This window comes from Fimicolochytrium jonesii, assembly GCF_025526975.1.
Source record: "Fimicolochytrium jonesii strain JEL569 chromosome Unknown EV422scaffold_44, whole genome shotgun sequence".
Lineage (NCBI taxonomy): Eukaryota > Fungi > Chytridiomycota > Chytridiomycetes > Spizellomycetales > Powellomycetaceae > Fimicolochytrium > Fimicolochytrium jonesii.
In genome coordinates this window covers 105,796-133,155 of record NW_026515711.1, presented here as the reverse complement: position 1 = coordinate 133,155, position 27,360 = coordinate 105,796, and the positions used below count along the sequence as shown (strand labels likewise).

The following is a 27,360-nucleotide window of genomic DNA, read 5'->3' as shown; positions in this document are numbered from 1 at the left end:
GCAGCAACGTCGACGGGTGCAGGCAACCCGTCAGCCAGGCCCACGGCAGTCGGAAGTCCAGGCCATGTCGGGCATGGCATCACCGCCTTTGCCAGTCAGGATCACGGCGAGGGACACGGGGGCGAGTCACTCGCAGGCGCGCGGGACTTTGTCCTCTCGAGCACACCGCTAGCACAACAACACCAACAACAACAGTCTGACGACGAGAGACACCCGAACCAAGGGTCACGGCGGCAACGACGTCAAGATCAGGGAGGCGAGGACGGGTTCGCTGCTGCTGCTGCTGCTGCGGCGGAAGCATTCGCGGATAGGAACGCTGCCGACGTTGATATAAAGCCGGACGTGGACTCCCCTGCGACTGCGCTGGACCCCTCGCTCTCCGCGTCGGCCACTGCGCAACATCACCAGCAGACTACCTCCTCCTCGCCCCTTTCTGCATCCGCTGCTCGTCCCCCGCATACCGACTCGTCGCCGATGCAGGATATGGAGGTCAAGTACGAGGCTGGGTGCGAGCAAGAGCACCAGCAGCCGTGTCAGACACAAACGCAGCAGCAACAGGCTTCGCCGCGGTACCAAACGCAACAGGATGGACAGCAAGAGCAGCAACGGTCCCCATACGCGCAACGACGATACCATGACGTGAGCTTGAACAGCCAAGATGAAACGATGGCGACCGACGAGGACCATAAGGACGAAAACGAACAACGACCGGACGACAACGCAGAGACCCAAGTAACACCGTCCCCCGCGGCAGCATCATCGCTCGAGCTGGAGAACATCCCATCCCCTTCCTTCGACGACCTCTCCGCATCCGCGACGCTGCCTCCCATCCACCTCCACAAGGAAAGCCAGCAAGCCGCCGCCGAGGCAGCCGCCGCCGTCGCAGCAGCCACCACCGGCCCCGGATGGTCATCCGCCGTACTTCAGCCCGCCAACCAAGAAGACTGGTTCAATGCCGCCGCGGCTCATCAGTACCCGGCCCACGTCCCGCCCATGGCGTCACACTCGGCGGGTGCCGATCAGGCATCGATGGCCATGTCACAGCAAGCCGGTGTACGTCAAGCGCATCAGCAGCAACAACAAGGACAGCGTCGGGGCAGCAAGGACTGGACCACCGCCCTGCTTCCGCCCGTCAGCATGCATCAACAACCCCAGATTCGAGCCCAACAATCGCTTCAGTTCGCATACCAACCCTCATCCCAACACCAACACCAACACCAACACCAACACCAACACCAACAACAACAACAACAACAACAGCAACAACACGCATCCCTCCAACCGCATTTCCACGCCCGCCAACCCAACCCAAACGCATACCTCCCGCCCCGTGTCCCCGGCGGCGCATCACCGGCGACGAGACACTACACGTACGCGACGCTGCCGCAACAGTCGGTTGCCCAAGACGGGTTTGCGAGCACGTCGCCGTTCGCGGGTGTCGGCGAGGCGGCCGCGTTAGCGGAGGAGAGGAACTCGCTGTCGCCAAATGGCAAGTCGAACGCAGCTACGGTGGACAGGATGGCGGGGGGCTCGGTGGGGTTGCGCCACCCGTCGTCGCCGGCGACCGCGAACTACGTGCAGTATCAGGGTCACCAACAGCACCGAGCGGTTGCACAGGCCGGGTCACCACACTACCACGCGGTTTCGCCGTACCATATCTACGCGAACGGAGGCGGCGCGGCGATGCAGCTCCCGCGCTCGGCGGGCGGGATGGCGATGTCGATGGCGGGGGTGCAGCCGCACATGTTGGACGGGATGGCATCGTCGTCGTCGTCGGCTTCATCCGTCGCGGCTGCACAACAGCAACAACAAGAGCACAACACATCAAGGATGCTGATTCCCCCCGCTGGCGCAGCCTACGCGCCGCATTCAGGGTACACGCTCCCCACCCCGCCGCCAGACCACCCTCTCCATCCCTACAACGCGCGGAATCGCCGGGTGCCGATCTGGCAAGGCGCGACCACCGTCGGGCCCGTCGCGGGATCAACACGAGCGTATCACCACCACCCGTACGAGCCGAACATGCCCGCCGGCACCCCGCGCGCGACCGGCCGGCCCGCCAAAGCGCGTCGCCCCGCCGCCGCGCCCGTCTCCGGCAGCGACGAGGACCCGCCCACGTCGAACGCGGGGAGTACAAGCACGCTCAGCGCGAGCCAAGCCGCAGCGCAACAGAAACTGTTCATCTGCACGGAACCGCACTGCGGGAAGTCGTTCAAGCGCGCCGAGCACCTCAACCGGCACCGGCGGATGCACACGGGCGAGCGGCCGTTCGCATGCAACGAGGCCGGGTGCGACCGCCGCTTCTCGCGCTCGGATAACCTCGCCGCGCACAAGAAGACCCATCTGAAGCAGCGCAGCCGCGTCCTCGCCGAATGCGCCGCCCACGCCGCGAGTGGGCTGCCGCTCGCGTACCACCACCACCACCCAGAGTCCGACCCGTCCGCGTTGCGACACGGCGGGTATGTGCCGATGGGGCAGTGCCACGCGCCCCCACCTGCGTATGGGCTCGGACGGCCGACGAAGGCGCAGCAGGCGGCGATGTACAACCCGCTTGCGGAGCCGTATGAGGAGGATAGTGATGAGATGGGGTGTGCGGATGATGAGGGCGAGGACGAGGAGGCGGTGAGACGGCAACAGCAGATGTATGCGCATCTGCAGCATCCGCATTATGCCGGCGGAGCGCAACGCGTCGGGATGCAGATGCAGGTCAACCAGCCGGCGAGGGGACGCCCTGCGCGCGTGGCGCATTGATCTGCGGGTGAGGGTACTTCGTACGTGGGGTGGAAAAGATTGGCGGCCACCACCGGTTTCGAACAGATCATTTCTCGGTTGGGAACTCTTTTTTGGGAATGGGTTATTATCCCGCCCCCCCTCTTTCGGCGTGGTTTTTTTGTGTGGGAATTTTTGCAAACATTGGACATGTGTTTTGGGAATTGGATGGAAAACAAAACCCCCCCGATCTTGGAAGCACCCTTTGTAAATGTCGGTACAGTATATATCTCCCTCCCCGGTTTTTAGTAGTCTTGTTTAATGCCGCCACTTTTTGTATGGACTTGGTTAATGGTTTGTTGATGTAATGGAATATACCCCCTTTTCACATAATGGTTGATGGCCGTGGTGAGGAAGTGTGATGCGTCCTGTTTATAAGAGGTGAAAGTCACGTGGACTGCTGGATGAGTTTAATTGCAGTCGCTTTCTTTTCTTCGTCGCGTCGCCCTCTCTCTCTCTGTCTCTCTCTCACACTCGATGGCAGACCACCTTCACCCAAAACCTACTACTCTACCCACAGATCCACCACCCACACATCCCAACCACGAGGAGGAAGAAGGAGAGGAACCTACTCTGACCGAATCCCATACCACGCATCCCGCCGTCGACAAAGACTACCCACAAAACCGAAAACAGGTCACTTCAACCGACTTGGGTAACAACGCCTCTAGTGACGACGACGATGGGCCCAAATGGGACTCATTCGATGAAGAGGAACAGGCGCAGTGGCGCAAAGAGGCAGAGGAATACCATCAGTTGTCTGACGAGGAGAAGAAGAGGTTACACGACGAGCACGCCGAGAAGCTGCGTGTTGCGGCGGCTGGATGGCCTGACCCTCGAACCATCAAGTGGGGTCCGCCTTTCGACTAGGCGGGTGATTGCGCGCCAGTGAGCGGATGAGAGAGCGAAGCGACAGCGAACAATTGTTCTTATCGCATCACACCGCCCGACCTCCTTGTCGCGAGCGGAGCGACCAACCTACCATCCGTCATCCACAATATCTCACTCTAACTGCGCAACGTCTTGCTTGTTGGTACAATTGAACATTATCTCGTTCGTATTACTTTATCATAATTGAACAACACTAAGAGAGGCGAGGAGGTAGTACGCCTACGCTAAAGTTTTCGGTAGGATGAGGCAAGGCCGCTATCTAAGTGGGGGATATGCGGGTGGTGTCCTCTACGCCGTCCATTATAGTATCTCGGAGATGGATGTGTGCAGGTGGGCGTCAGGCGACTTGAGGCGTGGACGGGGTGCGTGCGGGGGTGTGGAGTCAGAAGGGCAGCTATCCACTATCATCTCCCTACATAGACGCCTACGAGTGCGAATCCAAGTATCAGTATCCCAACATCCATACCGGTGTTACACTCCCACTTTCCCCTCGTTCCCAAACTCACATTGTTCAACCCACACTTCCGGCACTTCTCCGCACCGCCGGGGGGGCAACAGCAAAAGTTGAACGGGAAGAAACACAGGCACATCATCCAGTCCTTGCCGCTCCATTCGCCCGACTTTACAAAGTCGTGTTGGCAGCCCGCTACGTACACGACCTGTGGTTGCGCTCCGGGGGTGGAGACGGCCGACATCTGGGGTTGTTGTTGGGACATTTTGGGTGGGTGTGCGTGTGTGTGGGAGGGTGAGGTGTGTGATGGCGGTGGTTGGGGGCGAGATGGCTTGTTGATGAGGAGGGAAAGGAACGAGTCCGTCCACCGGGGCTATATATACCCCGCTTCATTCCCGCCCACAAACTTTCCTTCTCCCCCCCCCCCCCCCTCACTATGCACGCGCAACGAAAAAGCCCCTCCCTCACCTGGCATCGTGCACACGCAGTCGCTTGCACGAGCCTCAACTTTATCTGCGCGCGGTGTCGATCGACCCACATAGCGGAGTACGAGGGGACAAAAGAGGCTTTTGGGGGAATGGTAAGTGGTCGGGCCTCCATGATTCTCTCCCGTCCTCTCGCCCTCCCTCATTTCGCAGGTCCTGCGCCTGTCCGAGTCGGAGAGGGAGCGTGGACTTGTCGACTCCCACTCGAAAAACCTGTCGAAATCGGAGTGTCTCCCCCCCGCACGCGCTTTTTTGCACCCTTTCGCCGTTATTTTCCACCAAAGCCTCCCCGTAGGGAGGTGGATGGAGGGACATACAGTAGGTGGCCAGATATCTGGGTACGACGCGACAAGGACACATCATCCCGAGCATAGCCACCAGCAGAAGTCGCCGGCTTGCCTGCCCATCTGAAGAAGTACGCAAATTGACGGCACCTTGTTGTTGACTTTTGGGTTGCACACGGAGGCTTGGCGAACCCGTCGTACCCAGATATCTGGCCACCTACTGTACCGTCGATCCCCCACATTTTCTGTTCGCACCGTAGCCCAAATTAGATGACGGGGTGACAATAACAATACCGTGCATGGATTTTGGCACGGTCCGCGTGGATATTGAGAAGGGGGAGTCCAAAGCCTGTGATCCTCGCTACTAAGTGTATTGTGTGGCGAGCCGTCAAGTTCACCAGCCGACCATTTGACCCAGCGAGAAGGAGCCTCGGTATTGCACTTTTTTTGCATCCCCCCCAGACCCACTACACCAAATTGGCCTGAGATCTCGGTTTTGGTTGGCTTTCGGGACGTGACAAAATTCCACGGCGTGAGGCGGAGGTGGGGTATGGTAATGTAGAGTGGCTCCCATTCTGCCTCAGCTGTGGGTAACATAGATGAGGCTTCTGTCAAGGTCAGAGGGGCTATCTATAAGGTATGCGGGCGAAAAGCCCCGGTTATGAGCGTGTCTTGTCTTGTTGCGGCGTTGCCTGATTTCCTCAACTGGGATGCGCGTGCGTCCGCTGCCCCATGAAGGGGCCGAAAATGCCGGTGTATCGTGTTCGATTCGGTGGGGGGAAACGAGATGCCCGCGAGAACTCGAGTTCCGAGTTACACATTGAGAGATTGAGGGCTGCAAAGCACAGCTGCACAATGTGGGATTCCTTTCTTTCCCAACATCGTCCGTCTCCCCTTTCCATTCACATCGCTTCACGGTCTGCGCGAAGCGTACCCAACGATGTCTGTACACCCTTAAACGAAGCGGTTGGTTGATGCATTGGTTGGTTGGCATGGATGATGGATGGTCGAACACTATCGCGCTCGCTGCGCCCGCAACCAAAAATGTTGGGGCGCTGGGTGTGTGGGCTGCATTTCATTCTGCGGAAATGGCCCAGAACTCTCGTTCACCCAGCCCTTGCCCGCCCCAAAATGCAACGCTCCTTCGATGTGAGTCCCGTGCGACATACGCATGTCGACCCCCAACCCATCGCGATATTGCTCGCCCACGGGCACGGGAGGAGCAGCGGCGGGGCTCGTGATGGCCAAAACGTATCTGCCAAAGCCGCTGTTGCACCGCCACGTGGAACAGGGCCGGCTTTCCTCGACCCAACGGAACGCTACAGTGTGCCCATTTCGACATACCTACGCTAGGGAATCGGAGCGTGTCGGTGGGTCCTCAATCTGGACGCCGGGTGCTTCGACGTGCGGGTTCTGCTTACGGTATTTGCGAAATACGCGTTCGTTACGCGTCCCGTGCAAAAGCATTCAGATACAAACGACAAATGGCCGGCGTAAGACGATGCAGGCAGGGAGGAAACCTCTCGTGGACACTCGGATATCTCTCTTATGATCACAGATCCATACGCCAGCACGGGCACATGCGTAACATGCCCAAATGTGTGGAGATCCCACTCGCAGAAACCCTGGCGTCACTTCGTATACCTTTTCGGACCCTCAAAGGCAAATTCCTTCACATGCCCACAACCCCACATCTTCCGAGATTCCCAAATAGCCCCAAGGACTGGAATCCCCCCACTCCCACAACCACGGGCATTCTGATCAGCCTTCTTCCCCCCGTCGAACCCGTGCCTTCGGCGACCGGAAAGCGGAGGCTGCTGGCGTCATGTTGGGTTTCTTGGATCTGGCATTTGACGTTTGACTCATGTCAGACTCGGTTTCACCGTGTTTGGTCGGAGACTGTTGCGATTGGGGACCGGACATGCATGTGATGCCTTAAGCTACCATGCGCTCGGAACTCCCAGAAGGAGTAAGACCCCCACGAGATGGGATATCCCCATCGCACTGCGGCATCGCGGGAGAAACCCCCAGAGGAAACGAGAGCTGGGGAAAAAAAGTGGTCGATATATACCCAGATGCCCTTCCATACATCTCCGGCAGCATCTGAAGGAACCCCCGGGGCGTTTCTCATTTGAAACACCGACAATCGCACATTCATCGCCTTTGATACATTCCACATCCCGCGCCTTTTCCACATGTCGAGGTGCCAAGGTCATGGTACGGCTACGACGGGAATGCATACGCCAACGGGGTCTGCGATCGCATGTCCACAAGCGCTTTCATCGGCTTTGCACACAGCTTCAGTGAGACATCCCTCCCTCCCCCCACACTACCATCCGTCGCCCTGGGACACCGGGCCCCATATATCGCACGCGTACGCATACGTATACCCACATAACGATCAAATCGACAGCGAGGAAGATGAAGACACCCAGATGATGACAGACGGCACCGACGTCGATGAAGAGGTCGACGAGGAGTCGCGTGATGGGACGACCGTCGAGCGAGACGAGCGGGGGATGATACGCACCCAAGATCCGACGATCGCGTTTATGGACCCGCTGCAGGCTGCGTTCGTGCGGCGGAATGAATATCACGACGCGGGTTCTATTACGCCCACACTAGGGTCTGCGACGCCCCCGGTATCGTCGTGGCATGATGCGGCGGGTGTAGATAGGTCTCCATCGATGGTGGGAGGCGAGCCGGGGATGTTGTTTGGTGAGGCGATGATGGGGACGTATAAAAGGGAAGGAGGGGTACGGCCGCGGGAGACGATGGGGGCTGGTGGGTTGGATGGCCGCCGTTCGTCCTCCACGCACGCGATGCCGAACACCAGCATCGAGAACTCGAACAGCAACAGCAGCAGCACAACCGCCCCACCGACGACAACAACATCAACAACCACCACCCCAGACCCCGCCACCCTCCACGCCCGCAAGCGCGCCACCCAAAACCGGCTCGCCCAACGGTCCTTCCGCCAACGCAAAGAAGCCTACACAGCCTCTCTGGAGTCCCAACTCGCCTCCGCACTCTCGCGTATCGCCCTTCTCGAATCTCAACTCCTCCAGCAACAATATCAAGATGCAGAGTTAAACCAAAGGGTGAGGGAAGCGGAGGCGGAGGTGTGGGCTGTGAAGTGGGAGAATGCTGCGTTGAGGAGGGAGGTGGAGCGGATTGGGGCGGCAGCGAGAACGGCGGGGGGGAGTGGGACGGTGTTGCCGGGGGTGAGGGAGATGTTGGTGCCTGGTGGTGGTGACGAGGGTGTGTGGGGGTAAGGGTGAATCCGATGCTGGGTTTTCCGCCGACTGCGTCTGTTGCGCATACCCACGCGCATGGACATGGACACGGAAAAGCGGGAAGGCCTCGAAAGGTATGATCTCATATGTCAATGCCCTTGCTATTGTTCCTTGTGTCTGACGAAGGCCATGCAGTGAGGTGAGGAGGATGTTATAAACAACCTGTATCAACCACAGCTTCCTTTTATGGTTACCGTATCCCCTTTTTCCTCTCTGCAGATAGAAAGCTGGTGTGTGCAGACCGTCCGATCGAATGTCCATAAAACGAGTGGTGTGTGTGAAGGAGAATAAAGTAACGAGTTCCACAACACGTTGTTTCGATCTGCGCAAAGGCGTGGTAGCGTTGGGCCGCCGGCAAGGGGCGAGGGATGCAGCTGAACGACGTCTGTCTGTTTGAGGGAACCATCGTGCAGCGCCCACCACACGGTGCTGTAATGCATACAGCTTCTTGGCCTCCTCATGTGTCGTCCGGCCACTCCCATCGTATGCATGCTTGAGGATGTTGAATCGCGGGACAGCCGCCCAATTGCGAGGCCAGCTAATAGATGAAGCTTGAGATTGCAGAGCGCGATCTTCCACCAGGATTGTGATACCGGTGTTTGCGATGAAGATGTTTGCGTCACCATACAGCTTCACCGCGTCCTGTCCAAGACTGCGTAGGACATTATCTGGCCCTATTCCCATATGCATAGTGGTGATAGTGTGGGGGTGGCAGTGCCGAGCGGCATGCCAGGCGCTTGCCACAGTCAGTGGGAAGACGGACCGGAGGCCAACCTCAAAGGTGTATCCCGCCTCCGGCGCTACTCTCCAAATGAAGCCGAGGCACTTCTTGTTTGCGAGCAGACTCCCATCGCCGTTAGCGATCAGGTTCCCCGTTCGTATGCCTTGGGTAGCAGTGCAGAAGTGAAACCTATCTTGATTGATGCTTTTTGCTCGTTCCCGCAGTGTAACTGGTGATCAATGTAAGTGAACTTGTCGATTCTTCATACCGGAAAGGAACGCAGACATTACTTACCATGGGCGATACCCTCGCACGCTTTGTACAGCTCAGTGGTCGTCACCGCATACAGCATCACGTCGGGGATGCCTTTCTCCGTCCACATCTTCAAAGCGAGTATTGATCCTTGCAGAACCTACAACACCTCCAAGGGCGACAATTCTATCCTTCGACGTCGACTTCTTCCAGGAATCGCCAATTGGGTGGCAGCTTGCGCGTGCTCCACTTCCACAAAGACATTGCCTTTTGTGACGGTCCGCAATGTCTCCCAAATGAACTTTGGCGCACTGTCGTAGCGGTATGAACGTGCAGGATCGACGATCAGGCGTGCAGGAAAGACAGCAGGAAAACGGAAAGGCTGATTTGCCAGGCCGTGAGGTGAAGAGGGGCGACCTGCGAAAAACCTTCGGCAGGCCGAGGGTATTTTGTTCCACCTCGGGCGCCATATATTTCTCGGTGCCGACGTATGACGAACTTACGCTGCTGCCGGTAAGAGCACGGGCGACTCCGAAATGAGGAAAAGGCAGGCCTCCCACGGGATTCGCGAACTTAATATGGATATCTTCCCTTAGGATCCGACGGACGTGGGTTGACTGAACGTATACCTCGAAAGGGTCTACGGTTGGACGTGAAGACTCATGCCGTAGCACACCACCGAACAATCCATTTTCCATAAAGTTGCCCGCTTCCGGCCGCGGAGCGAATCCTGGGACGGCGACAATAGGCGATGATGCTCCGGCTCTCGCTGCCACGAGATGGCCCAATTCATGCACGATTGTCACAAAGACGACAACTTGGGTTCGGAGGCTGTATGCCTAAAGGTATGAAGAGGTAGATATGGAAGTTAGAGAGAATGCTGCTCGTTTCACAGCCGAACAAGAAAACAAAACCATACTTCAACATTGACAGTGAGCGTGCTGGTTCCTCGCTCACCTTCCTTCAATCCTACACCCCTGTCTTCCTCCCACCAAACGGGAGTCGCGAACTCAATGTGGATATCTTCCCTCAGGATCCGACACATTCCCCAACAATTTGGCATATAGGTCCCGTGCGAGCTGGCATCATCTTTACGCGATCGAGCGAAGTGACGCGATCTGACACCCTAAACACTTGTGGTGCTTTGCAGAGATAGAACCGATAGAACTTGCTTGTCTGCAGACGTGCAGGTAAGGAGTTCAATTCCCACTCCCAGACAAATTCCTTTGTTCAGATTATGCCACCTGTTGCGCTAGGCGCGGCGTGGTAACCAATGTTGCGCTAGTCTGACTTCGCAGGTCCCATCTTACGTCGTCATCACAAGCACAAAGGCATTGTATGTATGGGTAATAGCGGCGATGACTGTACCTTTCGAATGTCGTCGCCAGAAGATATCCTCCATCCGGTCCACATGGCAGATCGTTGAAGCTCTCAAGGAACCCAGGCGCGCGGGCGGGTTCCGCAACAGAGACTACCAATCCATTCTCAAAGATGGATACTCTTCGCCACAACAGCAGCACCGTGCTGTTCACTGCCTCCCCTTATCAACAATGGCGCGTAACGCATGGCTTACAGTCTCTTCACGACGCTTCAGACAGCAGCTTGTCCATTACCGGTCGCTTGATTATCATCTCTTGTTTGTTTAGAGATGCAGGATGCAAAGTCTGCCATTGCCACGGTGATGGTCGCGATGGTCGCAGCTTTAAGCTCGTTGCGATCCTCCTCTGCTCCTCATCGTCCGAAATGGGTTGGAACGCATCCCGATTTCCAACGCACGTCGTGTCAGCTATCTCCGGAACGTTTTGAGGAAGAGCACATATCATCCGGCATCTAGCAGTATATTCCAAGCGCTTCGGATTGCGGGAAATGTCCGCATGGGTCGCACCAGGCTGTGGATCGGCCGAGGAGGGGCGTGACTGCCTGTAAAATGGAGGACCTTCGAAAACCTTTCGAACATAGAAAGCGTGAACCTTTGAAAGGCGTAAAGACTTACATCATTGCCAAGCGCCAACGAAAAGCCATCCTTCGTTGAGCTATCTGCCGCCTTGGCCGTGCCTCCATCTATCAGCGGCTTGCAGTCCGAAGCGGGGTCATATCACTCCCTCGGGTGTTGCAGTGCGGTCAGAATCACGAGATTGTGGCTGCACTGCGACATCCTCGGGTCTATGATGCACATTCGAGTGGTTCCTAGCCATAGAACGTACTGTTGACAAGCGACCCTTTGGGTTGGCTTGGAGATGAATACCGTCGCTATGCGGGACGAAACGTCGAAGGCATACAGGTAAACCATACGGCGTCTTCTGGAAAACGCCTTTGCGCTTAACTTGTTCTGCCAACTGAAGACCGCTTTTGTTGGTGTTTTGTGCCCCCACTCCACAGACCTTCCTCCTGTCCCGACCGGTTTCTCGCCATGTCGAATCACAAACCCCCTCGTCCCTCAGCCAAAACGCACGAAACTGAGCAACTGTGCATTGGTCCGCAGGGGAAAGAGGACCCTGCAAAACCTCGCGGTCGACCCCGTAGCTCTGCGTGACATCGAACTCGTTGCCCTCCAAGGCGTTCCCTAGGATTGGGTAGTTGAGCTACAGGCGGGCGGGTACTCCGCAGAGCACGACGCCGTTTGCCATCAACGAGTTTGACGGTGCCGACCCCATTAGACGTTTGATGTTACCGCGCTTGCCCCTGCCGGTACTCCCATCGCTGTCGACGCCGGCTTCGGAGGGTGGCGCGGATTCCAACTCTGATTTTCGGGCAGTTCGCGAGTGCGTAGCGACGAATGCCGCTACTGAAAATGAAAACCACTTCCTGGTAGGACAGCGGCGCTGTATGCGGCCCGCGGAAGTCCCAGCACTGCATTCCGGTGATGTGCTGCAACTCGGGCCTTCACCAGTGCCACGAGCTCAGGCTTCGTGGGGTGATGGTTCGGTGTCAATATTCAATGTTGAATGCGGTATCAGTCTCCTCGTGAGAAACAAACTCCTCATCGACATAGTCGGAGCGGCTTCATCATCTTCCTTGTCGCTGCCCAATTCCTCCTCCATATTTGCTCTTGATGCACTGCCTCCCAGGCCGCACTCTTATCCATCCTCTCCTCACGCTGTCTCACAATTTCCAGTTGGTCGGGGAGCGAGATGCCGCGGATATCTGCTTCAGTTCGAGGGAGTTTCGATCTTTGCAGTGATGGACCTTTACCACCGGGGCTTGATGGCGTACCGGTAAAGTGTTATTGGGACGGAGAGGACTCTGGGGACCAGGCAATCCGTGGGGATTGAAAGTTGTGCTGAGGAGGGCGAGCGTGTTCTCCGAAAAAGCAACTGCTGCAGACCTGCTGGCAACGGCGAACTCCCAAAGGGCCAAACTGCACACATCCTCCTGTGGCATCCGTCGCCGAACGAACAGCTGGAACCCATGGCAGACCAACACCCACCAGCCGTACCGGCACCAACACTGACCCCCGTCACCGAGCCAATACCAGCAGCCCCCGAAGAAGTCCCGGCATCACTCTCCGACACGGACTTTGCGGACTATGTCAACCAAAGCTCGTTCATGCAAGAAGGCTCCTGGATCGTCGTGCAGATGCCATCCTCCAACACCAAGATTGTGCAGCTTAAGGGCAACACGTAGGTTTCCGGTTTGCCTTTCGTGAAACGGGGCAGCATTGCCCGTCCTTGTTTTTGGGGCGTTTGTGGTCTCAATATCTTGCTTTCCGACAACAGAACCATAAATCTGGGCAAATTCGGCAATTTCCGCTCCCGCGACCTTGTGGGCATGCCATTCGACATGCCGTACGAGATTCATGGGGATAAGGAGGTGAAGCCCGCTACGGACTTGCATAGTTTGGACGCTTTCGGTAATAGACGGACCATCATTGATTGATGGATAGGGAGAGAAGCGAGGCGAAGCGGAAAAGTAAACTGAAAGTAAACTGATGCGATGGGGGGTAATATTTCTTTGCAGATATCGAGACAGAGGAAGGCGCCAGCAACAAGGACCTGATCGATCGTCGCGAATCGCAGCGGCTGAGCCAGTTTGAGATTGAGGAGATGAAGAAGCAGAGTTTGAAGGGAGGTTTGGATACCGAGGTGGGTTTTGATTTCTTAGTAGGGCGCATCGGATCGGGGCCGGGAAGATGTGTATGGGACTGTGGTTTACTCAAACGCAACCGTGCGTTTTCCAGACGATGATCAAAGCCCTGCTGGAGAACAGCGACACGTTCGATAACAAGACGGAGTTTGCAAAGGCGAAGTATATCAAGAGGAAACAGAAGAAGTATGTGTGTTTGGGATTTGCTGCTGATGTGGGCTTAGAAATGCTGATCGTGGGTTTGATACGTCCCACAGGTACTCGAAAATCTTCATCCCAAGACGGCCGTCGGCGCGAACGTTGTGTAATCACTTTTCACAGGATAATCCTAGGAAGATAAAGTATGCTGCCCGTATGCGATCGCAATTCTCCAACGCCTCCCCAATAACCCATCCTCCCCCTCCCCAGCGAAATGCGCATCGACACTCTCTCCCAGATGCTCACAACCGCCAACATCCGCCCCAACGGGCGCTACATCGTCATCGACGAAGCCGGCGGCCTGCTCACCTGCGCCCTCGCCGAGCGTCTTCAAGGCCGGGGTACCATCTTCGTCATCCACGACCACGACGTCTACAACGCGGATCTGGTTAAATACCTCAATTTCCCGGCGGACCTGCCGAACGTGGTTAGGACGCTGGCGTGGACGAGGTTGGAGAAGAATGGGGATGAGGACTTTGAGACGATGACGTTTGAGTGCCCCGATCCGGATAAAATTGAGAGGTTGAGGAAGAGGGTTATGAGGATTAGGAAGGAGAGGACGTATTTGCAGGCTGGGGGTTTTGATGGGTGCGTTGCATATCTCCTTATTACCACTTCGGTGAGGTATTGAGAAGACTGACTTTCGTCCTTGTGGTGCAGACTACTCGTGATATCGCAATATAAAAACGACGAGATCATTCAACGGCTTGCACCGTACCTCGCCGGCTCAAGCCCCGTCGTCGCGTACTCTGTTCACAAGGAGGTACGTGTATTCGAAAGACTACATCTAATTTTCAATACTCATCTCTCCCATTCATTCTTCCAGACCCTAACCCCAACCTTCACCCACCTCCGCACCTCCCCCTCCTTCACCAACGCCCAACTCACCGAATCCTGGCTGCGCGAATACCAAGTTCTCGCCGGAACACACCCCATGATGCGGATGTCCGGATCGGGGGGTTATCTCGTCTCGGCGCTGGTGACGAGGGTGCAGGAGGGTCTTGTGACGCATGCTGCGACGAGTAGGTATAAAGGTGGGAAGAGGAAGGGTGGGGAGGAGGGTGGGAGGGGGAAGAAACGGAGGGGAGAGGAGGTGGGGCAGGGGCCGGAGGGGGAAGGGTATGTGGAGGGGTAGGTGTTCCGAAATGGTTGGCCTGAGTGGGTAGGGAGTAGGCGTTGGAGGCAGGTAGATTTGGTAGGTAGGGGGACGGTAGACCTACGTAGAGTGGTCGCGACAGAATCATATATTTATGGGACACATCCAGCATGCTATCCATTCATGTCTGCAATATGTCTGCGATGTGCCTTTCTGTGTGCGTCTCAATGCACGATGGTCTCGAGTCCCTCACGCCTATGGCTCTCATGGGATGTTGGGAAAAACACGTCCCCGCCCGGTGGTCAACTGGCCAGACACCTACGTACTGCACTCAAGCCCATAAAGTCACAACGCTCGCGGGAAAAAGGGCCCACGTGCATAAACGCCGCTCAGGAAGAAAGGACCTAGGGGCTTCACCGCTGCTGCCATTTACCATCGTTCTTCGCTCGCCATCCCCGCCCACGCTACGCCATGAGGCCCCGCCCGGCCGGACGCACAGGCGCCTGCCTGGTCTCGTCAACAACGCTGCGACACTTGCGCTTGCTCGTCAGGACTTACGTCGGTCAGACAATACCACCCGGGACTGTAACGGCCGCTTCCCACAACCACACTCACATTCCGACACAACCTCAGCACGATGGCATAACTGAAACAGCGGGACGGGACGGTGGAGGGAGGAAGACGCCGTACAAGACGACGAAGGTGATGGACGGTTGGGCGAGGGTGGACGCTTTACCTGAAGGCGATGAAGCCCTCGCAGGCAGCGAACAGGAACAGGCAGCAGCATCCCTCGAGCGTCATGACTCCGACACACAGCAGCAGGACAGTCATACCAAAAAATCAATGAACAAAACCAGCGGGCGGAAAACGCTATCGCTATACCCAAAGAAGAAAGACCCAAACCTAATCGAAGTCGCCCAGTCCGCCCTCAACCCGGACTCCGACAAACCCACATCATCAACGCTCGGCCATCTTCAAACGTCCCAATGGCTCGCCCACCTCCACTCGCCCCTCCTAACCCCCACCCAAGTCTCTGCCTCCAGCGCCTGGCGTGCCTTTAAATCCGGCACCACCTCCCAACGCCGCAACCCCGTATTCCTGCGCCAGGTCATGGCGGCCTGCATGAAGGACACGGAACCGCACCGGCGGTTGGTGCATATTGCCAAAATCTACGATAGGCTTTTTGAGATGTCCAGCGGGCAGTTGACCGTTGAAGATAGACGGATGCTGGTAACCTGCCTTTCAGCTGCGAAACGGACGGAGCTGGGGATACGGGAGTTGAAGGCGTTGGCGCAACTTACCGGGTGGAACGATGACGGGATCAACGAACTGTTGGTGGATTTCATGGTACAGTATGCAGGGAACGGGGTGCTGTTAACACCCGAGGAGTTCATAAAACACCATATCAAGAAATTTCCCTCCGCATTGCCAAGTCTCAACTCCGTCCTCGCAAAACGGTTCGACTCGTACCCCGACGGCTCACGGGAGCGGCATGCGTTAATTGCATTAGTACGGACATGGACTACGCACCTCCTCCCGACCCGCACCCTCCTCGACCGCCTCCTGACCGCGCAAGAATCACAAATCACCCGCAGGGAACTGTCCCCGCAGGTCCTGATCACACAAATCCACACCGTCTTTGCGAACCTCACCGCCGCACACCCAACACGTGACCGCCGCTCGGCGCCGATGGAGAATGTCTACGCCATGTACCTACGTCTCTTGCACACATGTGTCAAGTACAACGCACACGCCGTCGCGGCCGAGATAGCCGCCCTGATCCCCGCAACGTACGGGGAAGGAGCGACCCTCTCACGCAACGTGATACTAAACTCCTATTTCGCGAACGGGAAGTTTGACCGTGCCATGACGCTGTACAGATCCATGCAGGTGACGGGCGTCCCGTTGACGATCACGACATACAACATCGTTATCGGCGGGTGCATCAAGCGGTTTAGAGCCACTAAGGACCATCGACCGTTGGAGACTGCGGAACGGATCGCGGAGAAGCACGTTGAGAAGACCGGGTTGGAGAAAGACAGGGTTTATTTCAACACGATGATTAAATTGAAGATTGCGCGAAAGGATGAGGCGGGGAAAATGAGGGTTTTGACGGCGATGCAAGCCGCGGGGTTCAAACCGGACTCGTATACCTACGGCGCCTTAATCTGGGACTATGTGCGTTCGGATAATTTTGAAGCCGCGATCCGGTGGGCTGAGTCCGCAAGAAACGATAACGTATCCCTCGACGACACGCTGGTTCAACGCATACTGGATATCGTCCCCAAACAGCGCGTTGGAATACGGCAACGGACCGTGCGGGACGGTCTCCGCGCGATGCTGAAACCGAAGCCGGAGGAGACGCGCGGGGTACATGATTGGGGCATTGTTGAGGAGTTTGCCTCTAAGCCTGATGGTGTGGGCAAGCAACGACTTACCTTCGTAGTGGAGAAGTTGGCGAAGGAAGCTGTGACGGCCCGCGGGGAGTTCAGCCATGCTGACTTAACGCGGAAGGTGAATATCTTACTGGATCGGTTGGTTATGAGAGGCCGTGTTGGCCGCGTCTGGGCCCTTCTGGACATTTTCGAAAACGGCGGGGTACGCACCGAGGCGGATACTTACAACGTGCTCTTGAAAGGCGTTTGTAGGACGGGATCGATGGGGGATATCGAGACCGCGATCAAACGAATGGAAGACAGAGGCATCAAGATGGATAGGGTCGGGTACAACACGGTGATCAAAAGATGCTGCGACGACGACGCGTTGGAGTTGGCTAATCAGTATCTGCGCAAAATGACGCATGCGGCTGCTCTTGTCGATGTTAGACGTGGACATGCCGACATCTACGGCCCGGATAAACAGACCTACGCGATGCTGATACACGCACACGGACGGAACGGGCATATTGATGTCGCGAAACGGCTGTTAACGGCTATGCGGATGCGGAACGTCGCCCCCGATGCGGCTGTTTGGCGCGCCATGCTGGTCAGCTACGCGCATATCGGCGACGACACCGGTGTCGACTCCACCATCGCGGAGCTTGAGAAACTGGAGGGGACCACCATACGAACGTACAACACCGTCATCGCGGGTCTCACGGCCGGCGGGTTCCGTTCACGAGCCTTGTGGTGGATTGATCGGATACGCGAGGCCGGGATCGCGTTTGATGCCGTGTTGTATAACCAGGTGGTCAACCTGCATGTCCTAGACGGGGACATGGCAAGGGCAATGGATGTGGTGGGAGAGATGCGGGAACGGAATGTCGGCCCGGATGCGGTCACATATGCGAATTTGCTTGCTGGGTGGAGTGCCGCGGACGACGCCGTGGCTGTCACGACGACAATGGCGGAGATGAAGGATCTGGAAATCCCATTGAATGAACGGGGGTATAGTACCCTGATCGCGTTCTACGCTGCCCAGCACGAGGTGGAGAAAGCGATCGCCATGTTCACGGAGTACCACAACACGACCGTATCATCCGGAGCCGCATTACGCCCCGAACCCTTCGCAGCAATCATCCACGGATGCGGCGTCCACAACAACTCTCTCGTCCGCGCCATCCAATTCTACGAACTCTCCCAACAGAAACAGATCCCGCCCAACGCGTCCGTGATCACCGCCATCATGCAATCCCACGCGGTCGCCGACGCCGGGTCGCTCGATGCCGTCATACATCTATTCGACCGGCTCCGTGACCAGACCGGCGATGAGGCCGCGGTGGGTGTCACGGCGGCCGCGGCGTGTGTCGCTCTGGATGCGTGTGGACATCGCTTCAACGTCACCGCCCTCGAATACATCTGGTCGCGGCTCCGTCCGGGCCCCGGGACCCCACTCCGGCCCGACCCCGCGCTCCGGATCCGTCCGCAGGAATGGACCAACGTCTACACCAGCGCGATCGAGGCGTTCGTCCGGTGTAACCGGTTCGCTGTTGCTGCTGATATTTTGTGTGAGGAGATGCCGCCGGCGGGGGTGGCGTACGACGAGAAGATGTTTGTGAATGTTTTGGGGATGTTGGAGATTCGCGGGGCGGGACGGAAAGCGATTAGGAGGGTTGAGGAGGCGTTGGGGAGGTGGGAGGGGGGGAGTGAGGAGGTTAGGGGGCGGATTGAGGAGAGGAGAGCGGCGGCGAGGAGGGTTCGGGAGATGAGGAAGGGGAGTGGGATGAGAGCCGGGTTGGCTCGAGTTGAGGATGGAGGTGAGGTTGAGGTTGGGGAAGGAGTTGGAGATGGGGCTGTCAACGCTGGTGAGGTTGGGGATGGGGAATGGGATGGAGATGAGGAAGATGAGGAACTTCACTCAGAAAGCGGGAAGGATTTAGAGTAGGAGCGACGAAGCATCGGCGTATCTCGATCATCATGTAGAAATAAAGTAGAATCCCATCCGCCACGCATATCTCATTTCATGCAACCGAAACAGAATCGAATATGAAGAGCATGGTCGCACGATAGAGGAAATATCCCAAAAAGAACACAATGAAGAACTGAAGCTCATCCAATGAAAGCAAAATATATACATTAGAACTCGCAGTTTGCCAACCAGCCCAAAACGTGGCAAAGGAAAGAAAATCGGGAAATGACAGAGGCATAGGCCAACCCTATTTAAAAGAACATACCAAAACCTAAAGAGAGGCCCTAACATTACAGTAAGCCCCAAAAAGAAATGAAAGAATAATGAAAGGGGCAAAGAAGGGGGGATATGTGCAAAGACCGAGAAGGGCGTGTGCGCTTACACTGCAAGGACCTCTGAACTTCCGAAAGGACGCCCGTCCCCGCGCCAAACGATGTATACACAGCCGGTGCGCTCCCTGTTTTCTTTGTCTTGAGACCCAGCCGCTTTCTGTTTTCGGACCCGCCTGTTTTTCGTTTTCCGACCCGTCTTTTTGTGATGCTGGCGGGTAGACGCGTAGCACTGCCCCGCTTCGCTGGGGGGAGCATTCGCGTCCCATGTTGTTTTGCGGTCCCGTTTTTAATTCCGCAAGTGTCGCTAGGCTTTTGTTTTCGAAAACCCACGTCCTTTTGCCGTTCGTTTTGCGTGTGCAACCGTGCCGGGCGTATTCGGGTTCCTCTTTGTTGTGTTGGATTCACGGGCGTGTGTTTTTCGATTCCCGGCGTCCGCTTCAGATCCCCCCGTCCCATTTTGGTATAAGTTGTAATGTTCCCGTCCGCACCCCACCTTCCCGGAGGTCTCCACACCCCTTCACCTCCAAGCCCAAGCATGCGGCACCTGCGGATTCTGCATCGGCGACAACGGCGGTCCGCCTGGTACCATAATCGGACTGGTCGGGACCTGCATCGCCGCGCCAGGCGTCAACGGGCTCTGATGGATCATGTGCGGCGACTGCGGGACGACCATCATCATCATCATCCCCTGCTGCGGGCTCACTGGCGACATTTGCCCGGGCGAGGGCGCAGGGGCTACATGGGCGTATCGGCAGTCGTCGCCGTATCGGCAACGGCCTTGGAGGAAGAAGGTGCAGATGGCGCGGGTTGGGGCGGTTGTTTGGATTGGGGGTGGGCGGGGGGGGATGGTGTAGGCTGCTGGGTTGATTGACTGCACGGGGAGGTATTGGGAGGGCGCGGGTTGGAAGGGGGTGTAAAGGTTGTGGAAGACGGGGGAAGGATTGGGCATTATGGGAATTGGTTCGCCGTTTCTGTAGGGTTTTGAGGAGTTGGAGGAGCCGTTGCCGGGGTTGCTGGTTTGGCTGCCTCGGCGGCGGCGTTGGGCTTGCGGGGGTTGTTGGTTGTTGTAGCTACGTTGTTGTTGTTGGGCTTGCAGTTGTTGATTCACTCCGTTCGGACGATAGGATTGTGGCCTTTGTTGCTGTGATTGTCGAGTGTACTGCTGGTAGCCTTGTTGCTGGAAATCCTGAGGTGCATAGCCCCCTTGTTGCTCAGGGGCCGTATAGTACTGGGAGGTCTGTGCGTCCGATGTGTAGGGCAAATCGTCGGATATCAGGTAATGGAAGGCACCATGAACTGGCGATGCAGTAGCGCGGAATTGCGGAGGAGGGGCTGGAAGTGTTTCTGTGAGGAGATAATATTGAGCCCGTTATGGACATATTCATTCGTAGGGATAGACACTGCGATCCACATCCACATACCTAATGACCAAACCTTGACCAAGCCATCCGCACCAGCGGTCATGATGCGGTTTCTGCCGAGGGGCACAACCGCGTTGATGCTCAATCGATGGCCACGTTCCACAAACCCTTCCAAACTTCCCGTGCGAAGATCCCACAGTCTCAGGGCACCGTCCCATCCGGCGCTGACCAGCTTTGGCTTTACGGAATCGTGTCGGTGGCGAGGTGGAGCGGGTTCGTGATGATCTGCCGGCTGATCTGTCTTCGGATCTCCGTTTGCGTCTATTGAGGCTGTCTCAGATTTTCCTCGCGGCGGGGCTTTCATTCGCAGATCCGTCGAGGACATGGGAAGGACGCACAAGGCCGACACGTAGGAATTATGACCCTCGAATCGTCGCACCAGCTGGCTGGTCCCAATCGCCCACTCCAGCACCACCTGATCATGTCCGCTCGAAAACAAGATCCCAGTGCCATCAGGCGTCGAGTGCGACTCGCTGCTCTTCCACACCGTTAAATCCGTCACCTCCGCCACATGACCCCTGAACGTTCCCGCCCATGTCGCAGTCTGAACGCTAAACACCTCGATATTCCCACTCGTCATGCCCACAAACAACCGCATTGCGTCGCCCGTCATGCACGTCACGCCGTCCATGCTCCTGCTCCTGGCGTCAGCTTCAGGCGGAGCCGGGTCGAGTTCGTCGACCAGCGCGCCGGATTTCGAATCCCATTCGTAGACGGTCGCGGACTCGGCGCCGCCGGAATAGAGACGCGCTGAGCTTTCGTCGTAGTAAAGTGCTTGTGTGGGCCCGCTTTGAAGGATGTGCGTACATTCGCCGGATTCGAGGGACCAGATTCGAATTGTTTCGTCCCAGGAGCCGCTGAAGAGTTGCTGGTGCCCTGCGGCGAGGGCGCGTATCCAGCGGTCGTGGCCTTTGAGCGCGCGGAGGGGTTCAAATGTCTCTCCATCCCATTCCTATATGGATGGATAAGATGTCAGCACTCTACCGAAGAACCTGACTGCTCTCCTGCTTCCGTCAACTCCAGCGAACGAGAACGCACCTGAATGATCTTGTCCTTTCCCGCACTATACATCTTCCCATCCACAACCACAACCGCAGCAATAGACGCCTCATGGCCCTTTCTCTCGCTAACCATCCCGCTGGTGCTATACGACGACGAAGCAGAGTGAGTCGTTCCTGCCGAAGCTATTGTCGAGGAAGAGTCGTGGGTCCCGTTCGGTGTCTCTGCTGTGTGGTTACTGTGCGCAGTTTGACCGTCGGTGCGCTGGAGGTGGGCGCCTGCTCCGTCTGCAGCTGAAGCGGACATTGCGAGACGAGAGTGGGGGTGTGGGTTGGCTGGGAGGGTGAAGGAAGCGCCGGTCTGTGCGTGGGAAGATGGGATTGCCTTCTGTTCCCTGTGAGTCTGTCCTGTTTGAGAGCGGCTGCAGTTGGGGCCCCTCCCGCTCCCCTCACAGAAGGCGCATCCCCGCCACAGACGCGTGACCTCACAACGGGATGGGGAGGCCTCTCCACAACGGACAACAATCCGAGAGGGACGCGGATTCCCTGACATATTCCAACAATCGCACATCATATATACGCAACGGAGGAACGTATTTGCATCGAGCAACGTTCTCTTTCATCGGGATGATGAAGAAACAGTACATAATCATAAAAAAAAAACTCACCAAAGGCGGCATAACTACGCTAGCAAACCCCCTCCCCCCCCAAGCTTTCACTTCTCACTTCTTCCCAAACCCCAACATCTGGAATCGTTTCCTCAACGTCTCATCCCCCTCCCGCCCCTGTCCTCCCACCACCGGCGCCGCAACCCTCGGATCCTTCCCGCCCTCTCTATCCTTCTCCCTAACAGGCTCCCTCTCCAAACTCGTCCTCAGCACATCCCCCTCCGCCATCCACACCTGCGTAACCACCCAATGCATACTCCCAATCGTCCGTGGGGGCAATGGCGCAACCAGCGTGCCACAGCGCGCATCCCAGAGGCCTTCGTCCGTTTTGCAGATGCGGAGGAGTTGGAGGGATGCGTGCGCGGTCGGTTCGGCGAGGAGGCAGGGGAGGAGGGGTGGGATCGCGGGCGGTGTGGCGAGGGCAGTTATTAGGTCTGCCATTCCCGTGGAGCGCGTGCCGTCACCCACAGGTAGTAGCTGCTCACACATGGTTTGATGCCAAGCGCGTTCGCGTTTCGGGACGTGTTTCCATGTTTGTTTGAGGGCGGCGAGAGGCGGCGACGCGAGTGCGGAGAGGATCGCATGCAGGGCGGCGTAGTCGGAGAGTTGCTGGAGGTGGGTCGCGGTGTGCAGCCAGTGGGTGATGTGGGCGGCGCGGTCGGGCGGGTTGGGGCGGGAGAGGGAGGTGGATTGGACGAGGCGGTGGGTGTAGAGGGAGAAGTCTTGAATGCGGCGGAGGGGGGAGTCGGGGTCGATTGAGGCGGCGGCGGGGCCGGTGGTCTTGTTGTTGTAAAAGCTGAGAACGTCGACGCCTGTAACGGCCCGGAACATGTCTACGTCGTAATTTCGCAAGGCCAGCGCTAGATCCTCCGCGGCGACGTCCAGGAGCGCTTTCCGGTCCCATTCAGAGACACTAGCGCCGAGCTGCGCTAGTTTCTGCTTTGCGACGCCGCTGACTTCAACCAATCTGCGCACCTGTTGCAGCGCGCCTGCCGAAGATTCAGATGGCCGGCCCGGTTGCCGGGTCTGTTCGAGCTCACGGAGCTGCTCGGCCGCGTGGGTCAGATGCTCGGTCAAGATAGCCTGCTGATGATACAGAGGCGAAGAAGGGATCTGGGGGAGGTATGGTGGTAGAGCGCGCTGAGGTTGTTGCTGTTTCTGCTGCTGCTGCTGTTGGGGGTGCTGAGCAGTTGGGTTAAAATACGAAGCCTGAGGATGTGATGGGGGTGGTGTAACTGCTGGTGGAGAATGTGACACGGTAGATGAAGCTTGCGAGTCCTGCCGCAGTAATGCAGCCCGCGTAGGACTGCCTCCGCGATCCGCGCCGGATGCGGAGGTGATGGCGGATGCTGTTGTGCTCACTGACTTGAGCGACGAGGTGTCGGCTGACGTTGTATTCTGAGGAGGTGGCGCAGATACAGATGCTGGAGGGACCTCGGGCGAATCAATGTGTTTGGGAACCGACGGGAATCGCCAGATCAAGGAATCACGTGAACGGAGTCCTTCAGCGCCCTGAGCAGCGTTGTAAGGAGGCGCTGGATCGTAATGCGACTCCAATTCTGCCGGCTTTTCCTTTTCGGGGGATTCTTGCCGATGAATACGTTCGCTTTCTTCAGCGGGACCCCCTGCACCACTCCCGGGATCTGGTGAATGCGCTCGTCCATACTCCAGTATCCAACGGGGTGGCGTTGCCATCGCGGAAGACGAGTTGGATTGTCCCTACATCCAACATTTTTGAGTTAGCGCCTTGGATTGAAATGTGGAGCTTTCTGATTGGCATACTCACCAACTCCATGCCAGGTCCAAGCAATCCAGACCGTCTCATCATACTACTCAGAGTCGAGCTCCTCTGCAAGGACCGTACCGTCCTAGCCCTCGACAACCGATGGTCCCGAAACGCACTATTTCGTTTACTGCTCATGCTGCTCGATGACGAGTTTTCTGCGTGGGTCGGAGGCCGTCGTTCGTTCATTTCCGTAGTCGAGTCGGTTGCCTCCTTCTTCTCCTCCTCTCCTTGCCCGTCGGAATCTGACGCACTCTCATCTTCCACAAACGTGTCCAGATCGTCGAATGTGACAGTGCCTAAGATGATATCCTCCACCTCAGTCAAGCATAGGTGCCCCAAGTCAAACAGCCGCTCTACGTCCTCGGGAAGCCCTTTCGCGACGGACTTGAGGTGTTTGCTAGTGGTTGGTTCGGCATCGGTTTGCGTTCCATGCGTTTCTGCGACCGGCTCTGGTTCACCAAACGTTGTGCCTTCGCGAAGCTGTTGGACTATGACGGTGAGCGCTGAAAGGTAGCCTTCGAAAGCAGACTGAAGGTCCCGATGGCTGAGATGCTTGTCAGCGTCCGCGATGGACACGTCAACGCTGGCCATCTTGCCGATGGGTATTCTGGTTCTGAACCGCAGTACAGTATGTACAGTACAGTATATATAGTGCTGTTCTGGGCGACCCTAATAGCTCTTTCTCTCCCGAGGCGCAAGTATAGATCATTGAGTATCCGCGCACAGAAACGCCCGCAGGTTCACGCAGATCCACGCGACAAATACACCTTTTCCTCACTCCGACGCCATTGCCATTGTGCCATTGCCATTGCGCCATTGCCAGAATTGCCGGGTCCCAAACTGACACCCCACACAGGGAGACCTCCGGGGCTATCACACGCCCCTCTTGACTGTGCCTATGGCCTCCCCAGCCTGGACTAGATGGTGCACCTTTTTCAACACCTCCCACCAGGGTGACGTCCGCATCCGCACCGTCTGCACCGGCCACCCAGTCAACTCCTACCACCCCCTCTGTGCTCCGCCACTCACCTAGATTCAGCAACACTGCCAACCCGCAACACCTGTTCCCTCCTGTTCCCTCCTGTTCCCTCTCGCCCTCCTGGTCCCTCTCGAAGAAAGAAAGCGAGTTTGGGAACTAGCAAGGCGGGGCGTCGCCGTCGTTATCAAAAGCTCAGCAGCACCCACCGCTTCCTGCGGCCCCGGCCTAGCGGCCTAGCAGTGACAGACCATGAACAACAAGTCATATATTGCGAGCCGCACATGTGAGTGACCGCCAGTATAACAAAGAAAAGCGGTCAAAGTTTCGAAACGACGAGAAGCTAAGTAATGGTAACAAACTACATATACGGTATACGCCGATGAAAAGGAATATTCCTAGTCCTAATCTCATATCTTCTCCTTCTCATACTCTCTCTCCCTCTCACTCAAGATCTTCATCATCCCGGGGGGGTCCAAACACCCAAACCTTCCCGCTCACGCCAGCAGACACCAGGTACTGCTTGTTAGATGTGACTTCCCCTCGCAATGCGACAACGCACCCACGCACAGTATCGGTCTTTTTCCTCGTGTGTGGTGGATCCAACATGTATGCCCTCCACCAAGCGGCCCAAGGATGGTCAGGGTAATGCTCTGTGATCCACGTCGGGAACCTCGTGGTGAAGGGCAAGCTGGCATCCTCCCAGTGGTGTCGGATCTCATTCACCGCATCAGGAAATTCTTCATCCAACCATTGCCGGAACAGCCACAGCGCCCCATCTTGTCGCACAGGCTTGATCTTGTACAGCTTGCGTCTTGCAGCCCAAGCTGGGAGGTTTGGGTCTTGCCCCGCGGGTGCGGGAAGCTGTCCTGTCTCGTGGGGCGCAAGTGGTCGTCCGATCCTCCGCTCCACCTCTGCCTTCCAAACAGTGAAAAGGTTGTGACCGTGCGTTTTCAAAAATGGCATGGTGGCAGATGAGACGATCACTCCAAGATCCGCACCATCTTCCGCAGTCAAGGCAAGACCGTCATCACGGAAGGAGAGCCGCGGGTTTCGTTTGAGGATGGTACTGCTGGCGTTGACGACGATGCGAACCGGTTTATCATTGACGGTCCCAAAGAAGGAGAAGGTGCCGCTGCCCTCGTGGCGAGTAACCTCTTGTCCTTCCAACGGGAGGTTGGCCGCTGAAAGTACTGAGTCTGCGTTACGGCCATGGCTGGTCAGGGCACGGGTTTGCTGAGCTGCGCGGAATGATGCAGAGGCCGCTCGGCTCGCTCTCAGTTGCGCTTGCCGTTGTCGACTGGCTTCCTCGATCTGTGCTTGGGTCGCGTTGATGGGCAAGCCGAGGGAGCGGATATATATGCCACGCTCGCCAGCGGAGAAGGTTGAGGTCACTGCCGAAATGATGCTAGTCACATATGACACGCCCCGTGTCCGGCTGTCCATCCAGTTGAACCATTGCTCCCGGTTCGAAAAGTTGATATGGACCCCAAGTTCCGGGCGGCGTGACTTGTACAGTCGCTCTAGCTGTGTCCTGCGCTCTGACGACCCCGGGTCTCCGATGGCAATGAGGTTGGCAAATTGCAAGAGCCGGGTATTTGCGAATCTTGCATGCCGAATGGCCTTGACCTCTTCGGAAAGAGGCGCTCCTTTCGCCGCACGCGCCGTCCCATGGGCCGTCAGGTAACGGCTCAATTCGGCCTTTGCTGTTGTGAAAGCCGTGGTGAACCCGGTCGCTTGCAGACGGGCTTCCGTACGTCCCTTGATTTCGAGACAGGTGGCTTTTCGAGACCGCGACCCCATCCCCATCCCCTGCAATGCCAGCCTTGCTTCCTCTAGAAGAACGAAGGTGGCCATCCATGTCAATAGGAACACGCGGCGTAAGGTATCGTGCTGGGCGCCATATTTGTTTCGCCCCGGGTGGTAGTGGCAGATGACCACTGTATAGGAGTTGTCTGGAGCTTCTTCGGCACTTGGGTCGTTGAGCCATCTCTTGTCAAACGACGCAACGTGGATGGTGCCGACAAGTTCAAGGAAGACCTGTGAAACGCCGGCGGTGCCCGTGCTGCTACTGCCGCCGGTGGTACCAGCGCTCCTGTCGCCGTTACCGTCACTGGCCCTGCCCTGCCCAGTAAGGTTTCCGAAGAATTGGAACCCATTCGCTAGGGTCCTGGACACCAAGGCAGAGAAGGTGATGGTGATCCACGGGCGTGTGATGCGAAGGTATGCCGAGAGGAAGTCTTCTGCATTCAGTAGTAAGGCTAAGACGAGCCACGGGCAGAGGTCGACAAACGGAATCAGATCAA

At 57.1% G+C, this 27,360-nt stretch overlaps 8 protein-coding genes across 8 annotated transcripts; 4 read left to right on the top strand and 4 right to left on the bottom strand.

Annotated features, from left to right (window-relative positions):
* Positions 1-172: 172 nt before the first annotated feature.
* On the top strand, positions 173-2,343 carry EV422DRAFT_486946 (uncharacterized protein; the record flags this gene model as incomplete). The annotated part of the gene is made up of 2 exons (XM_053067390.1): positions 173-224; positions 2,165-2,343. Coding segments are annotated over 2 exons (231 nt in total), but the record flags the coding sequence as incomplete, so codon positions are not given.
* Positions 2,344-3,246: 903 nt separating this feature from the next.
* EV422DRAFT_572370 (uncharacterized protein) lies at positions 3,247-3,639 on the top strand (the record flags this gene model as incomplete). Its single annotated transcript, XM_053073113.1, has 1 exon — positions 3,247-3,639. The coding sequence occupies one exon, from the start codon at positions 3,247-3,249 to the stop codon at positions 3,637-3,639; it is 393 nt and encodes a 130-aa protein (XP_052920862.1).
* A 4,233-nt stretch (positions 3,640-7,872) lies between these two features.
* EV422DRAFT_340150 (uncharacterized protein) lies at positions 7,873-9,608 on the bottom strand. The gene is made up of 2 exons (XM_053066450.1): positions 9,192-9,608; positions 7,873-9,126 (listed from the first exon to the last, which is right to left on the bottom strand). The coding sequence occupies exons 1-2, from the start codon at positions 9,277-9,279 to the stop codon at positions 7,970-7,972; spliced, it is 1,245 nt and encodes a 414-aa protein (XP_052920861.1). The 5' UTR covers positions 9,280-9,608; the 3' UTR covers positions 7,873-7,969.
* Positions 9,609-12,061: 2,453 nt separating this feature from the next.
* Positions 12,062-14,818, top strand: EV422DRAFT_547975 (Gcd10p family-domain-containing protein). Its single transcript, XM_053071633.1, has 9 exons — positions 12,062-12,769; positions 12,866-12,999; positions 13,107-13,231; positions 13,327-13,418; positions 13,490-13,573; positions 13,641-14,018; positions 14,091-14,193; positions 14,257-14,588; positions 14,655-14,818. The coding sequence occupies exons 1-8, from the start codon at positions 12,558-12,560 to the stop codon at positions 14,563-14,565; spliced, it is 1,437 nt and encodes a 478-aa protein (XP_052920860.1). The 5' UTR covers positions 12,062-12,557; the 3' UTR covers positions 14,566-14,588; positions 14,655-14,818.
* A 12-nt stretch (positions 14,819-14,830) lies between these two features.
* On the top strand, positions 14,831-18,996 carry EV422DRAFT_340060 (uncharacterized protein). The gene has a single exon (XM_053066449.1). It carries the CDS (start codon positions 14,998-15,000, stop codon positions 18,847-18,849), a length of 3,852 nt encoding a protein of 1,283 aa, XP_052920859.1. The 5' UTR covers positions 14,831-14,997; the 3' UTR covers positions 18,850-18,996.
* A 726-nt stretch (positions 18,997-19,722) lies between these two features.
* EV422DRAFT_572365 (WD40-repeat-containing domain protein) lies at positions 19,723-21,931 on the bottom strand (the record flags this gene model as incomplete). The annotated part of the gene is made up of 3 exons (XM_053073112.1): positions 19,723-20,549; positions 20,627-21,578; positions 21,665-21,931. The coding sequence occupies 3 exons, from the start codon at positions 21,929-21,931 to the stop codon at positions 19,723-19,725; spliced, it is 2,046 nt and encodes a 681-aa protein (XP_052920858.1).
* Positions 21,932-22,205: 274 nt separating this feature from the next.
* On the bottom strand, positions 22,206-24,790 carry EV422DRAFT_547968 (uncharacterized protein). Its single transcript, XM_053071632.1, has 2 exons — positions 24,079-24,790; positions 22,206-24,011 (listed from the first exon to the last, which is right to left on the bottom strand). The coding sequence occupies exons 1-2, from the start codon at positions 24,667-24,669 to the stop codon at positions 22,347-22,349; spliced, it is 2,256 nt and encodes a 751-aa protein (XP_052920857.1). The 5' UTR covers positions 24,670-24,790; the 3' UTR covers positions 22,206-22,346.
* Positions 24,791-25,222: 432 nt separating this feature from the next.
* Positions 25,223-27,277, bottom strand: EV422DRAFT_547967 (uncharacterized protein). Its single transcript, XM_053071631.1, has 2 exons — positions 27,003-27,277; positions 25,223-26,939 (listed from the first exon to the last, which is right to left on the bottom strand). The coding sequence occupies exon 2, from the start codon at positions 26,909-26,911 to the stop codon at positions 25,499-25,501; it is 1,413 nt and encodes a 470-aa protein (XP_052920856.1). The 5' UTR covers positions 26,912-26,939; positions 27,003-27,277; the 3' UTR covers positions 25,223-25,498.
* Between the last annotated feature and the right edge of the window lie 83 nt (positions 27,278-27,360).